A 20,699-nucleotide genomic window follows, 5' to 3' on the forward strand; every position below is an offset into this window, starting at 1 on the left:
CTATTCGACGTATTGGGGATGAAGTACACTGCAAAAACTGAAATCTAAGTAAGATTAAATATCTCAAATAAGGGTGATATTTGCTTATTTTCTGTCTGATAAGATCATTCTTCTCACTAAGCAGATTTTATGTTAGAGTGTTTTACTTGTTTTAAGGGTTTTGGTCCTAAATGATCTCAGTAAGATATTACCTCTTGTTGCCGAGATTTTATGACCTATATTGAGTAAATTATCCTTGAAACTAGAATATCAAGTGTTGCAAAGCTGTGTCATCAACACTCACAAGTATAAAACTACTTTTTTAAAGTAATCAATTCTTATTTCAAGCATGAAATAAATAAAAAAATCATGACTTTGACACGATTGTGTCTCATAATTAAAACAGATGACAGCCAAATGGACTTTGCTGTTTTATTTTCAATGAAACAATAGATAAGATGTACTCTTATAGTAGTACAGTTGGCACAGTAAAGTAAAGTGACAATTAATATTTAAACATTTTTAATTTCAAACAATTTTGAACAGAAATAGTTCATGCACATTCAGATACATTCTTCAAAATTACAATCCAAAAAAAATTAAAATTGGTTAAAAACTAGTTTTTAGTATACGTTTGCTATCGCATATCATTATGTCAAGATAATGGCTCTAGTATTTACTTAATTTAAGAATATTTTTCAACATATTGAGAAAAGAGGTCTCATATTTGTTTTTTCTATCAAAAGAAAAGTGCACTTGTTATTAGTAAGAATATACTTATTTTAAGCTATTTTGGGGTTCATTGAAGTTAGCTAATTTGACTTGTTTTGGAAAGTCTTGACAAGCCAAATTTTCTTGTTATATTGGCAGATAATTTTGCTTAGTTCAAGTAAAATACTCCTCATTTTTGTATTTTTTTTTTGAACACTGACTTTTTGCAGTGTAGAACATATTGCAAACCAGGCATTCAATCAACTATACACTTTTTTTCCCCTAAAGCCATAACCACGGCAAACTCTCATAGGCACTGATTTTATAGTTTAGCACCTCTTTATGTGCAATTTTGACTTTCCACCCACAGTCTGAATACTTCTGTATATATATATATATATATATATATATATATATATATATAATATTTAAACAACACATTCAGAACATTCATTCTCAGGACTGGCCTGTGCACCTTACCTCCTTTTGCACTATTTTTCTTTTCTTTCCTTCCTATGTTTTGCATATTTGTAGACTGATACTGCAGTTGCTTTTAATCTAATTGTAGCTGTGTATCGTGACAATAAAAGGCATTCCATTCTATCTATTCTATTGTATATTAGTGATATCTTCATTCATTCCAAAGACGCACTCCCGCTACAAATCTTGCAGAATGCCAAGGGAGGAGCGGAAGCTTATCCAGAATTCCGGATAGTTCCTTTTAACTGTACTGAACTTCTCTCCCCCACGAACATAAGCAGGGAGGCAAGAAAACCGTATTTGAAGTACTTTTCCGTTCACATTTGAGGAGCTGGGAATCAATACTGATACTCAACAGTATTGCTACTTCTGTGCTTCATGTGTTGAAAAAAATGTTAATTTGTTAAAATTTTAAATTTTAATTTAACATTTAACATTAAATGGTAAATGGGTTATACAAACCCCGTTTTCATATGAGTTGGGAAATTGTGTTAGATGTAAATATAAACGGAATGCAATGATTTGCAAATCATTTTCAACCCATATTCAGTTGAATATGCTACAAAGACAACATATTTGATGTTCAAACTGATAAACTTTTTTTTTTTTTTTGCAAATAATCATTAACTTTAGGATTTGATGCCAGCAACACGTGACAAGGAAGTTGGGAAAGGTGGCAATAAATACTGATAAAGGTGAGGAATGCTCATCAAACACTTATTTGGAACATCCCACAGGTGTGCAGGCAAATTGGGAACAGGTGGGTGCCATGATTGGGTATAAAAGTAGATTCCATGAAATGCTCAGTCATTCACAAACAAGGATGGGGCGAGGGTCACCACTTTGTCAACAAATGCGTGAGAAAATTGTTGAACAGTTTAAGAAAAACCTTTCTCAACCAGCTATTGCAAGGAATTTAGGTATTTCACCATCTACGCTCCGTAATATCATCAAACGGTTCAGAGAATCTGGATAAATCACTGCACATACGCAGCTAAGCCCGTAACCTTCGATCCCTCAGGCTGTACTGCATCAACAAGCGACATCAGTGTGTAAAGGATATCACCACATGGGCTCAGGAACACTTCAGAAACCCACTGTCAGTAACTACAGTTGGTCGCTACATCTGTAAGTGCAAGTTAAAACTCTCCTATGCAAGGCGAAAACCGTTTATCGACAACACCCAGAAACGCCGTTGGCTTCGCTGGGCCTGAGCTCATCTAAGATGGACTGATACAAAGTGGAAAAGTGTTCTGTGGTCTGACGAGTCCACATTTCAAATTGTTTTTGGAAACTGTGGACGTCGTGTCCTCCGGACCAAAGAGGAAAAGAACCATCAAGGATTGATATAGGCGCAAAGTTGAAAAGCCAGCATCTGTGATGGTATGGTGGTGTATTAGTGCCCAAGATATGGGTAACTTACACATCTGTGAAGGCACCATTAATGCTGAAAGGTACATACAGGTTTTGGAGCAACATATGTTGCCATCCAAGCAACGTTACCATGGACGCCCCTGCTTATTTCAGCAAGACAATGCCAAGCCAGGTGTTACATCAACGTGGCTTCATAGTAAAAGAGTGCTCCCAGTGCCACCCACACTGGTTTAAAAATGTAAATTAGATATTGGGTTTCACAATGTAAAGCACTTTGAGTCACTTGAGAAAAGCGCTATATAAATATAATTCACTTCACTTCACTTCACATTTCGGGAGAACATCCGCACCGTAACACAACATACAAACGTTTGTAAACACAACAGAACAAATACCCAGAACCCCTTGCAGCACTAACACTTCCGGGATGCCACAATATACACCCCAAAAACACGATTTTGTGACAACAAACAAAATTGAAGTAATTATTGGAGTATCGACCATATACTGATACTGTCATTTTTGAAGCCCAATGTAGCAAAGGATAGTGCGTTCCAAGCTGTACACTGACTCCTCTTAAGTTATGGGTTATACTTGTATAGCGCTTTTCGACCTTCAAGGTACTCAAAGCGCTTTGACACTATTTCCACATTCACCCATTCACACACACATTCACACACTGAAGGCGGGAGCTGCCATGCAAGGGCCTGACCACCACCCATCAGGAGCAAGGGTGAAGTGTCTTGCTCAAGGACACAACGGACGTGACGAGGTTGGTAGAAGGCGGGGATTGAACCAGGAACCCTTTAGGTTGCTGGCACGGCCACTCTGCCAACAACGCCGCCTTATAATCCGGTGCGCCCTATGGTTCGGAAAAAATCGTAATATCGGTGCTTTGTGGACTTGGAGAAGGCATTTGACCGTGTCCCTCGGGAGGTCCTGTGGGGAGTGCTCAGAGAGTATGGGGTATCGGACTGTCTGATTGTGGCGGTCCGCTCCCTGTATGATCAGTGCCAGAGCTTGGTCCGCATTGCCGGCAGTAAGTCGGACACGTTTCCAGTGAGGGTTGGACTCCGCCAAGGCTGCCCTTTGTCACCGATTCTGTTCATAACTTTTATGAACAGAATTTCTAGGCGCAGTCAAGGCGTTGAGGGGATCCGGTTTGGTGGCTGCAGGATTAGGTCTCTGCTTTTTGCAGATGATGTGGTCCTGATGGCTTCATCTGGCCAGGATCTTCAGCTCTCACCGGATCGGTTCGCAGCCGAGTGTGAAGCGACTGGGATGAGAATCAGCACCTCCAAGTCCGAGTCCATGGTTCTCGCCCGGAAAAGGGTGGAGTGCCATCTCCGGGTTGGGGCGGAGACCCTGCCCCAAGTGGAGGAGTTCAAGTACCTAGGAGTCTTGTTCACGAGTGAGGGAAAAGTGGATCGTGAGATCGACAGGCGGATCGGTGCGGCGTCTTCAGTAATGCGGACGCTGTATCGATCCGTTGTGGTGAAGAAGGAGCTGAGCCGGAAGGCAAAGCTCTCAATTTACCGGTCGATCTACGTTCCCATCCTCACCTATGGTCATGAGCTTTGGGTTATGACCGAAAGGACAAGATCACGGATACAAGCGGCCGAAATGAGTTTCCTCCGCCGGGTGGCGGGGCTCTCCCTTAGAGATAGGGTGGAGAAGCTCTGTCATCCGGGGGGAGCTCAAAGTAAAGCCGCTGCTCCTCCACATCGAGAGGAGCCAGATGAGGTGGTTCGGGCATCTGGTCAGGATGCCACCCGAACGCCTACCTAGGGAGGTGTTTAGGGCACGTCCGACCGGTAGGAGGCCACGGGGAAGACCCAGGACACGTTGGGAAGACTATGTCTCCCGGCTGGCCTCGGAACGCCTCGGGATCCCCCGGGAGGAGCTGGACGAAGTGGCTGGGGAGAGGAAAGTCTGGGCTTCCCTGCTTAGGCTGCTGCCCCCGCGACCCGACCTCGGATAAGCGGAAGAAGATGGATGGATGGATGGATCGGTGCATTAATATTACCCCTCCCCCCACCAACCCACCCCTCCTAACATGAAGAATCTGCTTTGTTCCATGCGCTGATCCATAATGTTGTTTGTTCCGCCATTATTATCCAGAGGAATGGGGTTCCGTTTTTTTTTTTCTTTTCTTTCTTTTTATCCATTTCACTAATTACACGTGTGAACACGTTGCAAATTTATAGCGCAACAAAGGAAAAATACAGACTCGGCCTTTCAACGGGAAGTCATAGTAAATCATGAATTTTCCGAATTCCCCATTAGAGCTGGATGTTTGACATACAACACCAGATAGCTGCAATAAATCAGATTCATCCTTTTGACAGTCAGCGCGTCAAGCGGAGTGTGAAGCCCGACTGTCAGTGTGTGTGTGTGTGTGTGTGTGTGTGTGTGTGTGTGTCTCCTTGACTGCCTTGTTTCATTCTTTTTTCTTTTTTTTTTTTCTCTCAGTTCCTTTCGGGTGTCTCCGCAGGTATCCCTGCTATCACTCCCACTGTGTTTCTTAGTTTTACCACCAACGTGTGAGGAGATAAGCTAAGATAACACGTCGACAGTGACTCTCACACCAAAAGCAACGCCCGTTAATACCCTTCTTTGATCAGCTCCGGCAGATGGAAGCCTTAAAAAAAAAAAAATAAATAAATAAATAAAAAATAGTCAAAATGTTTGAAAACCACAGCTCGCCCCGCAGAGATGCTATAAAGCAGCAAAATCCTGGTGAAAACAATTAGCCCGCGCGCTTTAAATTTGCACGGGCATCGATCCGGAGCTAACCAAGGCGGCCGTTTCGGGGGGTGTGGGGAGGGGGGTACGACAATGCTATCAGACGCCGCTCTGTTTTGGTTTGTTTCCCCCGAGGGGGGGATGTAAATGTCCTGCGGTGGCACGGTGGCGCTCTCATGTCCTTCTTTTCATCTCCGCGTTTCAGCGATAAGATAGGGCTCGTTTGAAAGGCAAATGAATTCCTTGCACGGTGCATTGTAAATCAATCACAGGCCCTTTTTTTTTTTTTTTTTTTTTAGTGATAGCCCGGAATCACACAAATTGTGCATCGTTTGTTTGTTGTTGTTTTTTTCTTGCATTCATGCTGGGGGGTGGTGGGGGGGTAGGGTGCACAAACAAACCGGTATACCCAGAGGGTGAAGACCGCTTCCCTGTAAGCTGGCTATATTTATGAAACCTCTGATGCGGAAATGAGAGCGATGAAGGAAAGGGGGGCGGGGGGGCTGTAGTGAGAGAGAGGCTGTTAAAGGCCTACTGAAACCCACTACTACCGACCACGCAGTCTGATAGTTTATATATCAATGATGAAATCTTAACAATGCAACACATGCCAATACTAAAGTGCAAAATATCCTCCTGAAAACGTCTCGGTATGATGACGCCTTCGCGTGACGTCACGGATTGTAGAGGACATTTTGGGACAGCATGGTGACCAGCTATTAAGTCGTCTGTTTTCATCGCAAAATTCCACAGTATTCTGAACATCTGTGTTGGTGAATCTTTTGCAATTTGTTCAATGAACAATGGAGACAGCAAAGAAGAAAGCTGTAGGTGGGAAGCGGTGTATTGCGGGCGGTTGCAGCAACACAAACACAGCCGGTGTTTCATTGTTTACATTCCCAAAAGATGACAGTCACGCTTTACCATTGGCCTGTGGAGAACTGGGACAACAGAGACTCTTACCAGGAGGACTTTTTGAGTTGGATACGCAGACGCGGTACCGTGAGTACGCACGCAGCTGCGGCTTCCAAACATTTGATCGCTTGCCCGTACGTGCGTGTCGCTATGTGCATGTCACGTACGTAACTTTGGGGACTTTGGGGAAATATATGTGCTGTATGAACTTTGGGGAGGTGAACGGTACTTTGAGCTGTGGGATTGAGTGTGTTGTGCAGGTGTTTGATTTGTATTGGCGGGTTATATGGACGGGAGGGGGGAGGTGTTTGTTATGCGGGATTAATTTGTGGCATATTAAATATAAGCCTGGTTGTGTTGTGGCTAATAGAGTTTATATTTACTGTTTTAGTCATTCCCAGCTGAATATCAGGTCCCACCCACCTCTCACAGCATCTTCCCTATCTGAATCGCTCCCACTGCCCTCTAGTCCTTCACTCTCACTTTCCTCATCCACAAATCTTTCATCCTCGCTCAAATTAATGGGGAAATCGTCACTTTCTCGGTCCGAATCGCTCTCGCTGCTGGTGGCCATGATTGTAAACAATGTGCAGATGTGAGGAGCTCCACAACCTGTGACGTCACGCTACTCGTCTGCTACTTCCGGTACAGGCAAGGCTTTTTTATCAGCGACCAAAAGTTGCGAACTTTACCGTCGATGTTCTCTACTAAATCCTTTCAGCAAAAATATGGCAATATCGCAAAATGATCAAGTATGACACATAGAATGGACCTGCTATCCCCGTTTAAATAAGAAAATCGCATTTCAATAGGCCTTCAAGATGCTTGTATACGTTACATCGTCTTTAAGAGCTTTTGTTAATTCAATTTAAGTTAAAGTACCAATGATTGTCACACACACACTACGTGTGGTGAAATTTGTCCTCTGCATGTGACCCATCACCCTTGTTCACCCCCTGGGAGGTGAGGGGAGCAGTGGGCAGCAGCGGTGGCCACGCCCGGGAATATTTTTTGGTGATTTAACCCCCAATTCCAACCCTTGATGCTGAGTGCCAAGCAGGGAGGTAATGGGTCCCATTTTTATAGTCTTTGGTATGATTCGGCCGGGATTTGAACTCACAACCTACCGATCTCAGGGCGGACACTGGGGTCATTTTTGGGGTGCCACTTTTTTGTCACTGTTTTGAAAACAAATGATAAATCTATGCATTATCCTGTTAGATCTCACATTCTATATTGTGTTTTGGAAAAAGGTTGTCATAAACATTACTTAATTCATTAAAATGAAAGAAAACAAAAGAAAACCAAAGCATATGTAAATATATTCAACATTCATTCACTTTCTTCTTTCCTTCATGGATCTAAACTGGTATTTTTTTTCTATATTTTTCTTGTAAAATTTTCAGAATGTGTTTGTTCTATTTTTGACCAAAGTAAGACAAAGAAAACAATCTGAAGTTGTCTTTTTTTTTTTTTAGTTTTAATGCCATGATTTTAATAGTCTAATTTTCCTCCATGGGGCCCCTGAGCTAAAATGAGTTTAACACCCCTGCACTAAGTCTAAGTCTAAGTATGTGAACAACTTCCTTTTGGGATTGTGCAATTGTAAATATGTTACGGTTCTTAATGCAAAAAACCCCCCAAAACAACCATTACTATTAATTAGAGATGTCCGATAATATCGGACTGCCGATATTATCAGCCAATAAATGCTTTAAAATGTAATATCGGAAATTATCGGTATCAGTTTCAAAAAGTTTAATTTATGACTTTTTAAAACGCCGCTGTACGGAGTGGTACACGGACGTAGGGAGAAGTACAGAGCAGTTGCGTCTCCCAGTCATACTTGCCAACCCTCCCGATTTTCCCGGGAGACTCCCGAATTTCAGTGCCCCTCCCGAAAATCTCCTGGGGCAACCATTCTCCCGAATTTCTCCCGATTTCCACCCAGACAACAATATTGGGGGCGTGCCTTAAAGTCACTGCCTTTGCGTGCGGGCCCAATCACATAATATCTACGGCTTTTCACACGCACAAATGAATGCAATGCATACAGCCGTAAAGGTCACACTGAGGGTGGCCGTATAAACAACTCTAACACTGTTACAAATATGCGCCACACTGTGAACCCACACCAAACAAGAATGACAAACCCATTTCGGGAGAACATCCGCACCGTAACACAACATAAACACAACAGAACAAATACCCAGAAGCCCTTGCAGCACTAACTCTTCTGGGACGCTACAATATACACCGTCCCGCTAACCCAAAACCCCGCCCACCTCAACCTCCTCATGCTATCATGTCCCAAATTCCAAGCTGCTGTTTTGAGGCATGTTAAAAAAAAGAATGCACTTTGTGACTTCAATAATAAATATGGCAGTGATTTATTTTGGAAAACCTTGTTGCATTGTTTAATGCATCCAGCGGGGCATCACAACAAAATTAGGCATAATAATGTGTTAATTCCATGACTGTATATATCGGTATCGGTTGATATCGGAATCGGTAATTGAGAGTTGGACAATATCGGAATATCGGATATCGACAAAAAAGCCATTATCGGACATCTCTACTATTAATCTTACCATTAATTCATTTTAAACCTAATTGATAAAAGTGTATTTTAGAAAATTCTCTTCATGAAAAAAAAGGCATGTATTATATACTGCACCCTGGCCTGCTTTTTTATATGACTTTTCATTATTTCCTCAGCTTTGCCGTCGTTTAGCATTTTAGAGTCTTTTTTTGTGGAAACATAATTATCCTTCCTCTTTGCCTTTTCTCCCTCCTCAAGCTGAGTAATGCGTCGCTCCATTAATTCTCAGCTTCGCTGCCCATAATTGACTTTTTCCCTGACATGATTCCTCTCCATTCAGCCTCCCCCACATATTTTGTTGTTGTTGTTGTTGTAGTAAAGCATGCCATTGTTTACAGCCAGCTCACTGCAGAGGCCGTGTCGCCGAATGCAAATGACGAACCCAGAAAACGGGTGTTGTTGATCGGGTGTTGTTGATCGGGAGTGGAACGGCGTGTTCGGAGGAAAGGGGAGGCCCTTTTGTGTCGTCTGATATCGTCGCGCCTCTTGTCTCCGTGTTACGCTCGGCGGACCTTCCTATACACCTGGGTTTTTTTTTCTCCCTTCCAACCTCGCTCGCCTTCCCCCGTCAACCCCATCGAGGTGTTCATGATGCTATTTATTTCTCCTTCGCCGTGGGTGCATTTATTTTCCAAAGCGATCCGCTATTGACTCATTGTCATGGCCGGGCTTGGCTAGCCAAGCAGTTCCAGGCTCGGGTTAAAAAGCCGCACACTAACTGATTTAAACTCCGCCGACGGGTCATGTGTGCTAAAAGCCGGGCCGGCCTCGCAATCTCCCGACAAAGGCCGAATATCAAATGGGAGCAAATCAAAAAAACGGAACATATCCAGTTCGGTGTGTACGTTCTTTTTATGTCACGACTTGACCCGCCAGGCCGTATTTTCTGCACTCGTCAGCTTCTTCCACACCCGCGCTACAATCACAAGTTATGACCTTTGCTTCTGGCTCTGATTTATCACGAGCTCCCGACTTCTCCTCCCGAGAGCTCCGCTGGTCTCCATTGAGGATGTGGTGAGCCAAACGTGAGGTCACAACAACCCGCCTGACTTTTACTTGATATTAAAGGCCCACTGAAACCCACTACTACCGACCACAGAGTCTGATAGTTTATATATCAATGATGACATCTTGACATTACTACTTACTTACTAAAGTGCAATTTTAAATTTCACACGAAATATCCTGCTGAAAACGTCTCGGTATGATGACGTCAGCGCGTGACGTCACGGATTGTGGAGGACATTTTGGGACAGCATGGTGGCCAGCTATTAAGTCGTCTGTTTTCATCGCAAAATTCCACAGTATTCTGGACATCTGTGTTGGTGAATCTTTTGCAATTTGTTCAATGAACAATGGAGACAGCAAAGAAGAAAGCTGTAGGTGGGAAGCGGTGTATTGCGCCGTAGAATGCACCCCTTGACTGGTGTGCCGGATAACACAGCCGGTGTTTCATTGTTTACTTTCCCGGAAGATGACAGTCAAGGTATACCATTGGCCTGTGGAGATCTGGGACAACAGAGACTCTTACCAGGAGGACTTTGAGTTGGATGCGCAGACGCGGTACCGTGAGTACGCATGCAGCTGCGGCTTCCAAACATTTGATCGCTTGCCCGTACGTGCGTGCCGCTATGTGCATGTCACGTACGTAACTTTGGGGACTTTGGGGAAATATAAGTGCTGTATGAACTTTGGGGAGGTGAACGGTACTTTGGGCTGTGGGATTGAGTGTGTTGTGCAGGTGTTTGAGTTGTATTGGCGGGTTATATGGACAGGACGGGGGAGGTGTTTGTTATGCGGGATTAATTTGTGGCATATTAAATATAAGCCTGGTTGTGTTGTGGCTAATAGAGTATATATATGTCTTGTGTTTATTTACTGTTTTAGTCAGTCCCAGCTGAATATCAGGTCCCACCCGCCTCTCACAGCATCTCCCACTGCCCTCTAGTCCTTCACTCTCACGTTCCTCATCCACAAATCTTTCATCCTCGCTCAAATTAATGGGGAAATCGTCGCTTTCTCGGTCCGAATCGCTCTCGCTGCTGGTGGCCATGATTGTAAACAATGTGCAGATGTGAGGAGCTCCACAACCTGTGACGTCACGCTACTCGTCTGCTACTTCCGGTACAGGCAAGGCTTTTTTATCAGCGACCAAAAGTTGCGAACTTTACCGTCGATGTTCTCTACTAAATCCTTTCAGCAAAAATATGGCAATATCGCGAAATGATCAAGTATGACACATAGAATGGACCTGCTATCCCCGTTTAAATAAGAAAATCGCATTTCAGTAGGCCTTTAATTATTAATATACAATGTTGTCTGAAAAAAAACGTGTAACTTTTTTCCGTAACTTTCTAAAAATGCTGCCACAAATTCCGTCATTTATCAAAAAATAAGCCAATCCCCAAAAAAAGCTTGCCAAATCCCGGAGGGACTGTTTGCGTTCACCTGTTGCCACGTTACAGAGATCTCTCACTCAGACCCTGTCTACATTAAGCCGGATAACTCATTAAACAAATAATTATTTAGCCTAACCCCCGTTTCGGCCACACTAAATCATCGTTTAATGTTCCCCTCCTTGGATATTTTTTTACACGGGTAAGTGCGCCATCTATTTCTTGAATCTCGTGGCTCTTAGCTTTGTTTAAGGACTCACTGATGGTTTACGAACTGAGTTCGGAGAGGAAGTAACGTCAGAAAGATACGGGCCACAGCCAGCTTCATAATAAAGCGGTTTCATAAAATCAGAGGTAACCACTGGAAATATGGAGGCGAGTCATCCAGACATGCCCGTGTTTCCCCTTCCTTTACATGTAGATGCTTGTGGAAATCACACATGAATACCTTAAGAGAAAGCGATTGCAGCTATTTGGGATACAACACTTCTCAGACGGCAAGAGAACTTTCCAATGTCCAGGTCAGCTGTGATTCTTCTGACCGAAAAACTTTGTCCATTTGTCGAAGGAGACACAACGAGAATGTGGGCTCACGTGGATGTGATAACAAAAAAGGTAGCGTGTGCTTTGTATTACCTGGCCGTCGAGGGAAGACTACGGAAAACGGTGAATGCTTCTGTACTGGCAAAGCAGACTGTATCAGTTATTGTCCGCCATGTATGTCGCGTACTCAACGTCTAGGTCCAGAGTATATAAAGTCACCAAAAAAAGGAATGGATAATGAAGGTGAAGGCAAAAGTGTGAGGAGTGTCCTGACCAGATACCTAGATCCCTAGATTGACTGATGTAAAATGTTCTTTATCACATTGTTTACTTTCACGTGTCCATTAAAGATTTGATTAATTTATGATGTCTCAGGTGTGATTCACTACAATAGGGCCCCACAGCTAGTGTTGGTACTAACGCGTTACTGTAGCGCCGTTATTTTCGGTGGTAACTAGTAATCTAACGCGTTATTTTTTATATTCAGTAACTCAGTTACCGTTACTACATGATGCGTTACTGTGTTATTTTACGTAATTTTTTATGTAGTATCGGATAGAAACAGAAGATCTGAGAGTGTTTTATTGGAGCGCTGCGGTGTCGTCCTTCTGTGTCACAAGGAAAAGAAAGGGCGTGCTTTGTGTGGGTGGGGGCCGGGTGGAGGCTCCCAGACCGTAGTTGAGGGGCGCAGGGGAGACGTCCTGTGTACTTTACCCGGAAGTGGGTCTTTACAGCTGAGGGTGAATGACGAGGCCGGCGGTTTGTTGCAACTTTGTGACTTTATTGGACGCAGCCATCCACCAAGCTAGAGCACCTGCACGCACTCACTGTTGCCGCTCCCTCACCTCTCTCGCCCACTCACTCACTGACGTCACTCACCTCACATGCTGTCATATCTTAAAGGACCACACACACACACACATACGCTACTCTCATAACAACTAACAAGACATCATGGCGAAGCCAAAAGTCGAGTTTCTGTCACACCGCGGTGAGGGATGTCTTGTCTTGGGTTTTTCTGTCTTGTGATTTGCATGTTTTAGTTTGAAAAGTAACTCTCCTCTCGTTTCAGGTCACTTGCCCTTCCTTTTGTGTCATCAGTCTGACGTCATCCTGGTTCCCTGATTGTTTCCACCTGTTCCCTATTACCCTCATGTGTCTTGTAAGCCCACTCCTTCCTTTGTTCTGTGCTAGATTGTTTCGTTTATTCGTGCTCTCTAGCCTCCATGCCCATGTCCATGTCTTGCCTTGTCTTTTGCTTATGTTCCTTGATCCTGAATCCCTTCTTGCTATTTTGAGTTTTCCGTTCTTCCTCCTCAGCAGAGTGAATTTTTGTTATTTAGTTTATTCAGCCAAAGTGGTGAGTTATCAGTTATTTTTCATTTCTTTCCTCAAATTTTTGAGTGACAATTGTTGTTATACTTTATTAGATTAGATAGTGTAGAATTTTTCGTAGCTGTTGTTTCTTCCTCCTGTTGGAGCATTTTTTGTTAATACATTTTATAGCATATACGGCGCCAATTATAGTTTGTCTTTGTTTTTGTGTTTTCCTCCGTTCGGAGTGATTTTCGGTTGTTCCTATTTTATTGGAACCTTTTTTCACCGATTAGTTTTTTGGTTAAATAGATATATTAATTCCTTGACTTTGGAGGTGAAAGGAAGCTGTCAAAATAAAAGCCTGTCAAAGTTCCCTACTCTGCATCTGAGTCGTATCCTTTTTACCAAGCTTGACAGTTTCTTAACATCGAGACATTCTCAATACTTTTCTTTTGTCGAGCACAAAGAAAATAACATTTTAGTTCAGTGTAAGTTGTGTCTTGGATCAAAGATCCTATCTACTTAAAGTTAAAGTTAAAGTACCATTATGTTGCAGCTATTTAAGATAGTTTTGTCAATTTGTTCTGGCCTGAAATAAATTGGCCCTTTGAAACTTTGTCTTTGTGTGTTGTATGTAGACCACATTGCTTTCTGTGTTCAGTGATGCAAATGCATGTCAAGTTGATCAACAGATTGTATTATTCTCCAGTGCAATAACAGTACTGAAATGAAGGCTAAAAGGGCATTAAAGGGGGCCTTAAATTTTTTTTTTTTAAATACATAAGTAACTAAATAGTTACTTTTCACAGTAACACATTACTTTTTGGTGTAAGTAACTGAGTTAGTAACTGAGTTACTTTTGAAATAAAGTAACTAGTGTTGCGTTTTGGACCAGTTGTTCCTCCCAGGGAATTCAAGTCACAATTCACTCCCAAGCTCTTTACGACACTTAAAGCTGAGTTGAAAAACCACCAGAGACAGAATAGGTATTTTGTTGTATATTCTCAAAGCTTTGCCAATATATATTGATTGAGACCAGTCTAACCCTAGAACTTTCTATTGCGCCTCCCAAAATGGTCTGTCTTCCCGATCCCACCACCCTCTCTCTCGTCCCATCTCTGTAGACAAAACAAATGCTAGTCAAAACACATTCCAAAGAACTCAAGGTTAACACACACAGTATACTTGCTGACAGAGCATCAAGAGAAGAAATGGAAAACACGAGCTGTTTTCAAATATGACTAAGAAATGAAAGAAGTACAACTTAAATTCGTATATATGTAAATATCTGCCTCCGACACTAGTAACTGTAACTAGTTACTGGTTTTCAGTAAATAACCCAACAGTGCCCACAGCACACTGGATTCCAGTTAGTTGAAATACCACAACACTGGATATTGTTCAGATAAGTTACATTTAAGAACGTGCATACAAAGCAACAATAGAGGTGACTATTTCCGCGCATGCGTACTAGGTCGGACGACAATTGTGTTTGTGTGGACAAGGATAAGGTTAAGTGGCATTTACCCTGGATAACCTTAGAAGTGGCCTCAGTGAGAACATTTGAATTTCCCCCCCAAACTTTTTGTCCCTTTCAATGAGCGCCTGGAACCGTACCACCGTGGGCCACACATGTGACAACCGCACAGCAGTTGTCACCTAATCCTCTTGGCAGCCGCTCCCAACCGCAGGTTTAAATGACTGAGCGAGCGCCGCGCCGTACAACGGGGCTAATTTCCCCTACTTCGCTTTTTTAATGCATTTGGCAGGAGCAACATTTCCATTTCCTGTAATGAGATACACAAATAAATCTGGCTATGGATAGATTTGGAGTGGGGTGGCGACGCCAGCGGCGGGGGGGCTAAAGGACACCGTCTTCCCAGTGCTGTCGTAATTGGCATGCAAACCAATCTCTCCGCAGATAGGGTTGATACTTTTTTTTTTTTTTTTTTTTTTTACTCCCCTTAAGGCTATTTCTTTTGTCTTTTCGATGGCTTGCACATCCAAGATAGAGTGAGGCGAACGGGGGGGGGGATGGAGGAGGTGTTAATTTGTGAATTAATAGCTTTCTCTCTGCAGAATTGCAAATCCCCTTTAAATGTCAACGTGTTCAGTGGGGGACTCGCACAAATTGTCACCTTTGCACAAACACACACGTTTCGGCGCGGGAAGGTGTGTTGATATGCAGGTGCAAACCCCCCCCCCCCAAAAAAAGTCTCCATCATCGACCTTACTCCGTTTTAATCCGTTCCAATTATATACTTTTAAATAGCGATATCACATGACCAGGACATATATGACCTGCGGCACCTGAAGCTCGTCTTATGTGTACATTACGCCACATTACCACATAATGGCGACCTTTCCCTTTTGACACTGTCCCTTTATTTAAAGGGGAACATCATCACCAGACCTATGTAAGCGTCAATATATACCTTGATGTTGCAGAAAAAAGACCATATATTTTTTTAACCGATTTCCGAACTCTAAATGGGTGAATTTTGGCGAATTAAACGCCTTTCTATTATTCGCTCTCGGAGCGATGACGTCACAAACACCGAGTCAAATCAGCTCTGGTATTTTCCGTTTTTTCGACTGTTTTCCCGTACCTTGGAGACATCATGCCTCGTCGGTGTGTTGTCGGAGGGTGTAACAACACGAACAGGGACGGATTCAAGTTGCACCAGTGGCCCAAAGATGCGAAAGTGGCGAGAAATTGGACGTTTGTTCCGCACACTTTACCGACGAAAGCTATGCTACGACAGAGATGGCAAGAATGTGTGGATATCCTGCGACACTCAAAGCAGATGCATTTCCAACGGTAAAGTCAAAGAAATCTGCCGCCAGACCCCCGTTGAATCTGCCGGAGTGTGTGAGCAATTCAGGGACAAAGGACCTCGGTAGCACGGCAAGCAATGGCGGTAGTTTGTTCCCACAGACGGGCGAGCTAAACCCCTTGGATGTCTTGGCTCACACCTTCCCTTATGCCACCGAAGATGATCAAGAGAGGCTTGCTGACATCAACTCCAAAACTGGACGGATCAGCTTTCAGGAAAAGAGCGCGGATGAGGGTATGTCTACAGAATATATTAATTGATGAAAATTGGGCTGTCTGCACTCTCAAAGTGCAAGTTGTTGCCAAATGTATTTCATATGCTGTAAACCTAGTTCATAGTTGTTAGTTTCCTTTAATGCCAAACAAACACATACCAATCGTTGGTTAGAAGGCGATCGCCAAATTCGTCCTCGCTTTTTTCCCGTGTCGCTGGCTGTCGTGTCGTTTTCGTCGGTTTCGCTTGCATACTGTTCAAACCGATATGACTCAATAGCTTCAGTTTCTTCTTCAATTTCGTTTTCGCTACCTGCCTCCACACTACAACCATCCGTTTCAATACATGCGTAATCTGTTGAATCGCTTAAGCCGCTGAAATCTGAGTCTGAATCCGAGCTAATGTCGCTATAGCTTGCTGTTCTATGCGCCATGTTTGTTTGTGTTGGCATCACTATGTGACGTCACAGGAAAATGGACGGGTGTATATAACGATGGTTAAAATCAGGCACTTTGAAGCTTTTTTTAGGGATATTGCGTTATGGGTAAAATTTTGAAAAAAACTTCGAAAAATAAAATAAGCCACTGGGAACTGTTTTTTAATGGTTTTAACCCTTCTGAAATTGTGATAATGTTCCCCTTTAAACTGTCCACCATGGGTGCCCGAGCTTTCAGCCGCTCTGCCCCAGATCTTTGGAACTCTTTGCCACCAGACCTTCATAACTTAGACCAGGGGTCGGCAACCCGCGGCTCCGGATCTTTGATCACTCTTATGCGGCTCAGCTGCATACTTGCCGACCCTCCCGAGAGACTTCTGGATTTCGGTGCCTCTCACAGAAAACTCCCGGGACTAATATTCCCCGATTTACACCCTAATAATAATAATAAGGGCATGCTATGATGGCGCTCTCTACAACCTGCACTAACAGCGTGCCAGCACGTACTTTTGTTGTATGCATTTTTCGCTTGCACATGTAAGTGACAGCAAGGCATACTTGGTCAACAGCCACACAGGTTACACTGACGGTGGCCATATAAAACAACTTTAACACTCTTACTAATAATGCGCCACACTTTGAACCAAAACCAAACAAGAATGACAAACACATTTCGGGAGAACATCCGCACCTTAACACAACATAAACACAACAGAACAAATACCCAGAATCCCATGCAGCCCTGACTCTTCCGGGCTACATTATACACTACATTATATGTTGATGACACAGCTTTGCAACAGTTGATATTCTAGTTTCAAGCGTGTTTTACTCAATATATGTCATAAAATCTCAGCAACAAGCTGTAATATCTTACTGAGATCATTTAGGACCAAAACCCTTAAAACAAGTAAAACACTCTAACATAAAATCTGCTTAGTGAGAATAATTATCTTATCAGACAGAAAATAAGCAAATATCACCCTTATTTGAGATATTTAATCTTACTTAGATTTCAGTTTTTGCAGTATGTGCAATTAGTAGAATCCTGCCTGCAAAGAGGTCTAATAAATAATCAAGCAACTTATGTGCTATTTCCTAGCATTTAAGTGAACATATACTGCAAATGTGTGCATTTGCAGTACATGAGAGTATATGAGTATATGAGAGTGGTGAGTACGGCGGAAAAGATCATCAGGACTCCTCTTCCACCTATCCAGGAGATTGCAAAAAGCCGCTGCCTGACCAATGCTCAGAAAACCTGCAGACTCCTCCCACCCCCACCAAGGACTGTTTTCACTGCTGGACTCTAGAAAGAGGTTCCGCAGCCTCCGTAGCAGAACCTCCAGGTTCTGTAACAGCTTCTTCCCTCAGGCCGCAAGACTCTTGAACGCATCATAATAATCCCCTCAATACTCCCAAAAATGGATGAACTGGCTGGAATATAAAGTCAATATAACATACATCCATAAACGTGGATGCATATGCAAAAGTGCAATATATTTATCTGTACTGTAATCTCTTTATTTATATCTGCACCTTACTGCTCTTTTATCCTGCACTACCATGAGCTAATGCAACTGAATTGTGTCCTTATCTGAACTGTAAAGTTCAAATTTGAATGACAATAAAAGGAAGTCTAAGTCTAATTTCTGCCCAAAATATTGGCAATTCAAACCATGAACATTTTGCATGAACATTGCATACAAAATACACATTTCCTATTCACTTAAGCTGAATGACGTCGTCGATCGAGACGCTACAAATGCACATAAACCAGCAACAGCATCCAAAAAAAGCCAATTATATAAAAGTTTCAACTTACAATGTCCGATTTTTCTCCCGTCCAAGTGGTTGCCGGTCCAGATAACTAAAGAAACAGGGGGGAAAGAAGAAGGAAATTGCCTGTTGTGATTAAAATGCTTTATAAGGTAAAATAAATAAAAAATGTAGCATATCCTATCAACCAGTTCAAAGCAGTGCTGCTCTCTCTCTCTCACACACACACACACACACACACACACACACACACACACACACACACACACACACACACACACACGCATTCTTGTATTTGTTACCTTCTTGAGACCGCCAAAAAATGCCTCTTTAAGACAACCCTTTCTAGATATATAAATATTTGTATTCACAACATTATTAATACATACATACTATATACCTATAAAAAAGGTAAGCTTTTAGTTATTTTTAATTTTTTTTGTTTGTAATTGGTTTTTAATCTTCATTATCAACTTCAAGTTATTACAGTATGTCTCTAAATACATATGTATTTATTATTTTTAATTAATTTTGGCCAAAGGGGGCGCATTTCAATTCCTCACACATACTTATGTTGGCCAGAAGGGGAGCACTTCAAATTTTTACACACACTTGTTATTTCATATGTTGACCAGAGGGGGAGCACTTTTAAAACCGACACACAGTCAATTTGAAAAATCCCTCCTTTTTGGGACCACCCTAATTTTGATAGATTTCACCACCAAATGAGACATTCTCTATTAGATGCGATGGTTTTCCGTATTGGGAACATGATTTATGTCCTAACTTGTTCACCGGTCCTCATATGGAAGGTACTTTTCCTTGTTGATGTTTCAAGAAGGGAATAAATACAAAAACACACACGTACACACATTCTTGTATTTTAACCTTCTTGAGACCTCCGCAAAACACCTACCTTTTTAAGACCACCCTTTCTATATATATAAAGATTTGTATTTACAACATTAATAATATATACAAACTATGCAAATATAAAAAAGGTAAGCTTTTAGTTAAAAAAAATGTTTTTCATTTTTTTGTTTGTGATTGTTTTTTCATCTTCATTATTAACTTTGAGTTATTACAGTATGTCTCTATATACATATTTATTTATTTGTTTTTAATTAATTTTGGTAGGTGGTGCATTTCAATTCCTTACACACACTTATTACATATGTTGGCCAGAGGGGGAGCACTTCAAATGTTTACACACACTTGTTATTTCATATGTTGACCGGAGGGGGAGCACTTTTTAAACCGACACACACACTCTTGTATTTTTTACCTTCTTGAGACCTGTGAAAAACACCTACCTTTTTAGGACCACCCTTTGTAGATGTATAAAGATTTGTATTTACAACATTAAAAATATATACAAACTATGCAAATATAAAAAAGGTAAGCCTATAGTTAATTTTTTTATTTTATTTTTTTTTTATAATTGTTTTTAATCTTCATTATTAACTTCAAGTTAGTACAGTATGTCTCCATATACATATTTATAGAAAAAATTTAAATTAATTTTGGCCAAAGGGGATGCATTTCAATTCCTTACACACACTTATTATATATGTTGGCCAGAAGGGGAGCACTTCAAACTTTTACACACACTTGTTATTTCATATATTGACCAGAGGTAGACCACTTTTAAAACCGACACACAGTCAATTTAAAAAATCCCTCCTTTTTGGGACCCTAATTTTGATAGATTTTCCCACCATGGGTGCAAATGAGACATTCTCTATTAGATGCAATGGTTTTCCGTATTGGGACCATGATTTCGGGCCTAACTTGTTCACCGGTCCTCATATGGAAGGTAGTTTTCCTTGTTGATGTCTCAAGAAGGGTAGAAATACAAGAACACACACCTACAAACATTCTTGTATTTGTTACCTTCTTGACACCTCCGAAAAACACCTACCTTTTTAGGACCACCCTTCCTAGATATATACAGATCTGTATTTACAACATTAATAATATATACAAACTATGCAAATATAAAAAAGGTAAGCTTATAGTTGTTGTTTTTTTATTTGTTTTTTGTTTTGTTTATATATTTTTTTTAATCTTCTTTAACTTCAAGTTATTACAGTATGTCTCTATATACATATTTATTTATTTTTTTCAATTAATTTTGGCCAAAGGGGGCGCATTTCAATTCCTTACACACACTTATGTTGGCAAGAGGGGGAACACTTCAAATTTTTACACACACTTGTTATTTCATATGTTGACCAGACGGGGAGCACTTTTAAAAACGACACGCAGTCAATTTGAAAAATCCTTCCTTTTTGGGACCCTATTTTTGATAGATTTCACCACCAGGGGTGCAAATGAGACATTCTCTATTAGATGAAAATGTTTTTCCGTAT

General features: G+C 41.8%; 1 protein-coding gene across 6 annotated transcripts in view; it reads right to left on the reverse strand.

Moving 5' to 3' along the window:
• The window catches only part of pax2a (paired box 2a), a 101,148-nt gene that overhangs the window by 58,173 nt on the left and 22,276 nt on the right, over window positions 1-20,699 (reverse strand). For all 6 annotated transcript variants that reach the window (XM_061938654.2, XM_061938505.2, XM_061938356.2 and 3 more), the window contains one exon: window positions 18,374-18,418. In XM_061938654.2, the coding sequence (XP_061794638.1) occupies window positions 18,374-18,418 (45 nt within the window). The remainder of the gene's footprint in view (window positions 1-18,373; window positions 18,419-20,699) is intronic.

The sequence above is a fragment of the Nerophis lumbriciformis genome, linkage group LG02 (assembly GCF_033978685.3).
Source record: "Nerophis lumbriciformis linkage group LG02, RoL_Nlum_v2.1, whole genome shotgun sequence".
In the NCBI taxonomy this organism is placed as follows: Eukaryota; Metazoa; Chordata; class Actinopteri; order Syngnathiformes; family Syngnathidae; genus Nerophis; species Nerophis lumbriciformis.